This window comes from Eurypyga helias, unplaced genomic scaffold (assembly GCF_000690775.1).
Source record: "Eurypyga helias isolate BGI_N326 unplaced genomic scaffold, ASM69077v1 scaffold40936, whole genome shotgun sequence".
In the NCBI taxonomy this organism is placed as follows: domain Eukaryota; kingdom Metazoa; phylum Chordata; class Aves; order Eurypygiformes; family Eurypygidae; genus Eurypyga; species Eurypyga helias.
Window position 1 is genome coordinate 1 of NW_010255520.1, and position 8,937 is coordinate 8,937.

Genomic DNA, 8,937 nt, shown 5'->3' on the forward strand with positions numbered 1-8,937 from the left:
GGAGCGGGGCTGGCCGGCAGCCGGAGCACCCGGGGTTTGATTTTTAACCGGGTGTTTTCGTGACGAGGCAACGTGTAACCCAGCGGCCCCGTCCCTGGCTGTCCCGGCTCCTGCCAGCTGTGAGAAGCCGCTTCCCAGGAAAGCGAGCAGAAATTACTCAGGCAGTGCCTAATAAGTGTAAGCTAAATCCTGAGGTAGCGTGTTGAGCAGCTACGAAGTTGTGGAACCATTGGAAGAATACGTGTTTCTTTAAAGATGCCAGATATCATTCCCACTGCTCTGTTTAACATTGGGTACGTTTGACTTCGTATCAGGAGATTGTTTTGAAGAGGAGCTCGCTCTATCTGTACTTGAATCTTCTGGTCAAGAAACCGCTTTTCCCTAAATGAAATAAATTTTTTCCCCTAAATGAACCCAGAATTTAAAATGAGCAGTAAATAGAAGTAATACTAAATTTATATTTTCATAGCTTTGTATTAAGGTGGGGATTTTAGGCTGTTAACAGTAGGATTTTTTGGTTTATGATGCATAATCCTAGGCCCAGTCTCATGGCCTGGATTCATACACTACAAGTAAGTAATTTCGGTGATATTAGTCACCTGAGTGTGACTTGAAAGAACAGCTTTTTAGGTGGGGTTGTTACTCAAGCAGATGGTCAGTGATTGAGGCAAAGCTATTTTGCTCAATAGTAAACTCTGTCTGGTGATTAACACTTAAACTTTGTGTGTTTCACCCCTCTGGTTATATATAATTCCACCATGCTAGAAAATACCATACTGTACGTTCGCTACGTCTGTTTATACATAACACTGAACAGTTTTATCCAGCACTAACATACTAGCACATCTTTTATAAATCAAAATTCTAAAATAGCCCGACTGTCAAATGAACGAGATTGTTGTCTGATGGTGTATGAATTAAACCCAAGCCATACCCAGATAGAAATACACTGCATTTCTGGAATTGAAAGTGCTTCAATATCCACGTTCTTAAAGGATTGAAAAGCCAAAGCTCTTCAGACTACAGCTGGAATAATGCAGTTTTATTTCAGAAGAGCTTTCTCTGTGCTATATTTTCCATCTGTGACTTTCAAGTGAGATCTCTTCACTTCCTGGTTATAATTTTTTTTTTTTCTAACTGTTGATCTGGAATGATTTATCTGGGATCTGAGCATCATACTGTTCCCATAATCCTCTTCACACTAACTACAATAAGAGGATTTTGTAGGCTAAATTTGTTTGCGGCCTTCTTAAAATACTTCATTCCTTTCCGTAATGTTTATGAAATATTGTACTGAAAAACTAGATTATCCCTGGAAAACACATCTTCAAAACATTTGACTTTTGGAAAAAGGACTTGTGGGTGCATTTGGAGGGATGTGTGTGCACCCGATCTACAGCAAGATTAGCCAAGCACGTACACCTCGCAAGCTAACTAAATGACAACAGTTTGTTGAGTGTTTGTTTAGAGTAACGGTGTTCTGCCGATTCCTAAGAAAGGAGTAGGATAATGATACTCCTTTTGATTTAGCAGCTGCGCTGTTGAAACTTGATCCCTTTTTGGCAAAGCCACTAGCTCTTGTACAGCTGGTTTGTTTTATTTAGCAAGCTTGCACATAAAGTAGGTGGGAAACAATAGCTAGAAATAGGTTGCTCAGATGAAAACGAAGGCTGTGATTTGGCCTGGCAGTCAGGGCATGAGGATTAAATCAAGTATGCCTGATTCTGCTTGTTGTGCTCTCAAAACTCAATTAGACACCAACATCCTCTTAATGAGAATTTATTACAAGCTGGGGTTTTGTGTGGGATTTTTTCTGCCAATGTGCTTTTCATAGAGGAATTATATTTTAAGTTTGTTCTAAGATATTAATTTCTTAACTAACACCATAATAAAAAGCCTTGATCATGAATACGATTGTACCTTTTCATATCCAGAGACGCTAGAATTGAATGGAGGCTTACTTTAAAACCAAACCAAACAAAACAACCGATATCTCTGATCATATTTCACTTCTGTCAAAATATTACAGGTCTGATAGGGGTTTTTTCCTGGTTTTTTGTGGCTCATTAGCACAACAGGATAATGAGGGGAAAATACTTCTGAGTTTAAATGTTCTTAGTTCATATAAATGCACTGAGCAGAAGTGCCTTGTTTGGGGGACAAAGCATTCTATACAATGCGGCAAAAATACTTAAAACTAGGGGTAGTTTAAAGCTATTACAGTGTCTCACCTTAGTCGTGCTTTCCATCCACAGTGGCTTTGGACTAGCATGGAGCCTGCTGAAGTAAGATCAGCACCTCTTTTTTCCTCACCGATGAGATTTGATACTACCCTTGAGGAGGTGTTGTGGAGGCAAGTTAAATAGCCAGAAATATCAGTAAGGCTAAATAAGTTGGTGTCACAAAATTGGTCTGTCACAGAGAAACTCCTCAGTTTTGGAATTGGCAGGAGCCATGCAGAGCCCTGGGTCTTGAAGTTGATACTGTTTTGGGATGCGTGGTGCAGTTTTACACTTGCCTTCAAAATGAAGTGTCACTCAAAGCCTGGGGTTTGAAGGAGTCTGCTTTTGGTCTTCAAACACAAGGTCTAGAACATTCTTTGCATTTTAAAAAAGAAGTTTAGAATCTGGTAGCATCATCGGACTGGGACGCTGGGCATAGACGCATTGTACTGGTGCCTTATTCCACCCCTGCTGTAAACACTGGCGTGTATTTTAGCATTCTCTGTCATCACAGTGAATGTGCAGGCACTCTTTGCAAGGCATGATGACTTTTCTGAAAACTCTAAGAAATGTAATTGCAGTTGTTTTCCTCTTTAGATGACTTTAAGCCAGCATCGATTGATACATCTTGTGAGGGGGACCTCCAAGTTGGTAAAGGAGATGACGTAACAATCACTTTGCCGCATATTCCAGTAAGTTTGTTATGTATGTGTCCTTGCTTACTCTACCACCAATTTGCAATGTAGTTACAGTCTAATGTGTATGAGGGTTTTTTTTTCTTTCATCTTTGTTAACACGAGTGGATTCAATATTTCAGCAGCCAGTCTTGTACTGTGTTACCTTAGGGAAGGACTGTACAATTCAGTCTTTGTAGAGGGTTATATTTGTAAGGTTCCAGTCTGTTCTTTACTTTTGATTCTTTCCTTCCTACTCTTCCTTGAATAACAAGAAGGCTTTTCCTGTTAGCTGAAGCACTATACCTGATTTCTATCCATTTTTACTGCTATGGCTTAATGAAGAAAGGGAGAGTAATTTGGGCTTTAGTCAAGGTTTGATGTTCAAAAGCCACAAGTAGGCCTGTAAGCGTATTCTTCCCATTACTAAAGCATGTGCAGATAGTATAGAGGGTTCCCTGCCTTTAGCTTTATCACTGCAAGCGAGGGGGATGGTTCTGGTGGGTGGCAATGAAATGGTTTTCGCATCTACTTCCTCCTCAAATTACATCATAAAGTTCTACTGTGTGAGGGTGATGGCCAAACAGCAATAAAACAAGTGATCAAGCTGTTTATAGGTGCAGCTGTTTTGTAATTGAAGGTTCAATGGTTTCCTTACCAGAACAAAAGAAAGTGCTTGCGTGCTGGAACTGGATTGTTTGCTAGCCAAAGCTAGCGCTATGTGTCAAGCCAATAAACCAGAATTCACAGATATCAATGAGTGTGGTGGTTTCGGGGGGGCACCAGTCAGTTTGGAAGCCATGTGTCAGATCCTTTTGGTATTGTTTATTCTAGCGTGGTATGGTACTGTGATAATTCTCGCTGAATTAGGCTTTAGCCTGCTTCCCCCACTCCTGTTTTTCAGATGGCTTTTGGTCACTTCTAGTGCTGCCGGAGGTCACATACTGCTTTTTATCTATAAAAGTGACTAACATGGCAGTGCTCTTTGAGAGCAGGTAACAAACAGTACAATAAATAGCAGTAGCATTCATCTTGGATTGACTGGGAGCAGTATTGTTCATTCATCTTTTGTGCTGAACGACATTGTAATGTCCCTTTTCCGAATCTCTGTACTGATAAGTTTAACTTGATTGTCTTCCCAGGAGTAGGAGCAGCTTTAAGCTTATAGTGTGCTTCGGAGGCTTAGGCAGCTCACTGCAGTGAACGCAGCCACCACGCGTGTATTGTTCCAAGGCAGTGCTGCCTGTGTTCCAGACAGAGAGCTGGAGAACACTGAGCGTGCTGGAAAAAAGTGAGAAGTTTTGAGGTTGTTTCATCCTGACAATATTTACAAAATTTCTTGGATCCTGCTTTGGTTCCCAGTTGCCCAACTACTGGATAAAGTTCAGGTTCTCAGTTGTTTTTTGAAATTGCCTGGTCCCTGAGGGTATTTCTGGTAATTTGTTCAAGGGAGGTATTTTGGTGTCCCTTGCTGCTTGGATAAATTGAAGTACTATTTCTACATGCGGATTTAGTGGCTTTAATAGTTGATAAACAGTCTTGGTTGGGGAAGTGAAGAATTTTTGTTTGTTAAAAAACCCTCATGCATGAAAGCAAATTGATTGTGTCACCTGTTTCACCTACCTCCTTCTTCTAACCTGTAATCAGCAGAATCTGTAAGCCAGTGTTATTTAGGCACTAACATAAAACCTGAACATTTAAAGTAGGAGGGTAGGGCTGTTAATTTGTTTAAGCAGGGTTCCATTTCTGGGTTTTTTTTGGCTTTTAGTCAAAATCACATCTTTCCTGAGTTAGGAAGCTTCTGGGTAGCAGAATGATAGCCCATAAACTTTGATCAATTGTTATTAAATTTGTGCTTTATGCATTTCCTGACATAGTTGTCAACAGCGAGCAGGATTTGACTTACACCTTGCTTTTTATTCTCTTAAATGTTGCTTTCCCCTCTTAAATGTAGGAATGATAAAAATGCAATGTGCATTTGAAGGCTGCACTTTCTGGAGGTATCTTCTTCTGAATCCTGTACCTATCTTTGTTGGAAATTCAGACTTTTCACCCTTACCCTTCCAAAGCCATTATTCTATTTATTAGCAATACAGAGAAAAGGAATTGCATTCTGAGTGGTTAAAATATGATTCTTCCTTTCTGCTACTCATAATAAAATGTGGAAGAGGGCGTTTTTTCCTTGTCTACCCGATTTTGGTTGTTTTCCTACAGCATGTGCAAAAGCGCACATGAATAAACTTCTTATTGTATGTTACAGAGAAGTCTGAGAAGGTTTCATAGCTGGGAACATATTTATGTATTACCTGTTTGAAGAACATGGCCTTTTTTTGGTGTGGCCAGCTGTGTGTCCATGCTGCTGTGTGCAGATGGACCACAGATTCTGCCGCCTGTAACCCCAAACCCAGGAGTGTGAGCCAGCCTGTGCCTGGATGCAGTACAGCTGAAGTTAATCTCAGCAACATCACTTAGCCAGCGTGCACCACCACCACATGAGTCAATGGCTTAGGCTGAGAAGCAATAGACTTTTATGGCTCCATGCAGCATTGTGTGGACTTGGGGACTTTCTGGAAGGCGTCAAAATACCCCATTTGCTTTCGAGAAGCTGTTTCGGTACAGCTGCATGGCATCTACATGCTAATCTGACTTCGGAGAAGGGTGCTGTTCTTACATGGTTTGTGATAGTTGCTTGTAATCCACTATGAAAACACTGCCTTTATGACAGATGAAATACAAAGCAGTTTATTTTTCAATTGACCATATATTTCTTTAGGCAACAGTTCAGCTACACAAATAATTAAACTTTATTTCTTACCCAAACCCAAGATTTCCAGAGCAGAAATGTCAAGAAGATTTCTGACACTTGTCAGAGCCAGCTATGTAAATTGAGTTATGTTACCATTTTAGGAATGAGAACTGTTAAATAATGACAACCGTGGAGAAGATGTTTTGTCACTGCAGAGACACTTAAAATTATGAAAGGCGTAATACTGCTGTGAGGAAACGTCTGATCTACTGCTTTAACTGTATTTTTCCGTTTCCATGAAAGAACATTTTCTGTAGGAACTAAGCATCAATTGCTTAGCCCCTTGGTCAGAATAACACATCTTTTCTCTTAGTGTTTGTAAACTTTTGGGTAAGGGAATATAACAAAAAAACCCCATGTGTGTGCTCTTTCTTTGATACTAGGGTTCAACTCCACCAATGACTGTGTTTAAAGGAAATAAAAGGCCGTATCAGAAGGACTGTGTGCTTATTATCAATCATGACACTGGGGAATATGTGCTGGAAAAACTCAGTAGCAGCATTCAAGTCAAGAAAACAAGGTAAAGCTGGGGACAGGGTTGTTGATAGGTAGTCATGTTTAATTACTAAGCCTTATGGACTTCACACGGCCAGTTATCTTGCCTAAAGATGCAAATCGGAGTGTGAATCCAAGAGTAAAGAATCTGCAAGTTCTCCACTGCTGAAAGGACATAATTATAGTTTGTAATGAAATGCTTCTGATGATCTAAAGGTTTGGAAGCTGGCTGAAAGATGAGATGGGTTTCAGGTATCTACTTAGCTGAAAAAGGCCATGGAAATATGTCAAAAGGGTTGTTGGACTTTCTAGGTTTGTTCCCTCCAGTTTCCTGGTGGGAGTCATGGTGCTTTAATAATACACTCTTAACGCTGTATTGGGTTAGTGTCCTATAAAGCGGAACACGGTCTACAGCCTTCAGCTGGACTACAGGTTATTGAGAACTAAAGAGAAAGCTCTTTTTCAGATGTCTTGTGAAGAAGCAGCTCTTAAAGAATTTTACAAGTTTTACATTTAAAAAAAAAAAAAGGAAAAAATCCCACTTTATTGCAGCGTAGAACTTTCAACTGCTAAAACTACTAGAAATGTGGGTTGCAGCTCATCAGCAATTGGCTGGAAGTTTTCCAAGAACACCTTGAGTTCAGGGTAAATGGACTGTAACGCTTCTCTGAATAGGTGATGGGAAAACTCATCTGTGTGGCATTCATCTTGTCCAGTAGATGTGAGCACATCATAGATGAGATTTGAATTCCCAATTTCAGCACTGCTGGACTTTTTCAGCTGAAGCTTAAGTCAGAAAGGAGCAGAGAAGTGCAGGAGGGCTGGGGTTTAGTGAGGTGTTTGGATCCTGGGAGTTTTTGGTCCTCTTGAGGTGAAAAATATTTCAGCTTTTCTCAAGCAGAGGCAAGGTAATAAAAAATTGGGGATCTCTACTTTGAGGAATAGTGCTTTACAAAGTCATTCAGATTTATAGAATAGAAGGGTCTTTTTTTTTTCTTTTCCCATGAGTACTTTGATCTTTAACGACCTGTTGACACTCTCTGGGAGCAGAGATTTTAGTGTAAACGTCCTGATGGCATTCACAGGGGGAGTAATTGCACTTATTCTACAAAAAACCTTCCATTGTTCCAAGAGCATAATAAATAGTGGAAACAATCTTTTGCTTTTACCATTCCTGTACTGTAAACGAGACTGTAAGCTGTATGTAATAGCTGTTTTTCAGTGATGAATGAAAAGGTGGTTCTGTGCTTAATTTTTGATGTTGCATCTACAGCTCAGTGGGGCACAGAGACACTTGAGTTTGTGCTAAACGTACTAGCTCAGATACCAGAAATGGTTTAGGTGAAGTTTCAGGAAGTTCCACCTGGGCTACTTTATCTTGTTTCTCAATGGGATTAGTTCACAGGCTTGACAAAGCATCACACTGCTGAGCTGGGACTCTCCTAGAACCGAAACCAAGCTCTGATATCCACAGAAGTTGCTTCTGTGCTACACTACATAAAGCCATATCCCCAAAGGTTTTGGTGTTATGTGATAAATACACCACACATTTTAACCTCGTTATGGTGTCCCATAGAGGGACCTTAATAAGTATTTTGTTTCGGGGTTCTTCTCTGCCGAGGGTATTGGCTGTCCTGCAATCTGAACCGCATCACTGATTCAGTCAAAGGGAGCAATACCTGATCTGAATTGAACAGCTAGGCATAGCATCCATTATTCTGGAGACCACTTCCCACTATGGAAACAGCTTAAACTGTTCTTAAGGGATAGTAGCAAATGAATGAAAACCAGGAATTAAGTGCTTATGCGCTGTATTTAGCAGTAAGAATGATTGCTGTAGTCAGGTTGATCTAAGGGGGTTCGGCTAGATATGATTTAATTGCAAGTGAGAAAATTGTTTCTTTTGCTGTGATTGTTTTAAGCAGGATTTTGTTATGACTGGATTTGTTTTACCATGTAGCTACTTTAAATTACTATGATTGCTTATTCTTTTTTAAAAATACAAATACTAATTGCTAAATTAAAACCTTCATTGTTCTTCAAGTAGAGAATTTGGCACCACTGAACTGCATCTGGATTTGAAAATACATTTTGTGAGGGCGTTGCAGTATAGTTGTATATGCATATTTGCTATTGAAAGCACGTGTTGAGTACAGCAAGCTGTAAATCACTGTTTATCTTTATAAAACAAAGTAGAGATCAGCACAAAAGGAACTCGGAGATGATGGATTAGTACAAGGATACTGAAAAAGCGAAACACAATTGCACAGTACTGCTGAACGTCTCTGGTTGTTTTTTCAGAGCAGAGGGCAGCAGTAAGATCCAAGCCCGGATAGAACAACAGTCTGCCCGAGCATCACAGCCTCCTCCACAGTTCAGAGCCCCAACCAAGCCAGCGGTTGGACCTAAAACTTCTCCTCTGAAAGATAATCCTTCACCTGAGCCTCAGCTGGATGACATTAAGAGAGGTAAAGAAGGGTTTGTAGCTTTCTGAGTTTTGGTTGATTTTGTCTTTCTTCTTTATGATAAAAACTGTGAGTGTGAATTTTATAAAAACATGTTAGAATGTTCAGGAATTGTAAGATGACACTTGACAGCTGGTTTGCCATTTTTATATCTTGTTTTAAGGCATGCTAGTGAATTATTTCATAGAGCCACAGAATGGTTTGGGTTGGAAGGGACCTTAAAGACCATCCAGTTCCAACCCCTCTGCCATGGGCAGGGACACCCTCTACTAGAC

The 8,937-nt window shown here is 40.2% G+C and overlaps 1 protein-coding gene across 1 annotated transcript in view; it reads left to right on the top strand.

Annotated features, from left to right (window-relative positions):
- Window positions 1-2,819: 2,819 nt before the first annotated feature.
- Window positions 2,820-8,937, top strand: part of EAF1 (ELL associated factor 1) — a gene marked incomplete at its 5' end in the record, with an annotated part of 16,446 nt that continues 10,328 nt past the window's right edge. Inside the window, 3 exon segments of the mRNA XM_010153339.1 lie at window positions 2,820-2,914; window positions 6,086-6,222; window positions 8,499-8,665. Coding sequence (XP_010151641.1) covers window positions 2,820-2,914; window positions 6,086-6,222; window positions 8,499-8,665 — 399 coding nt within the window.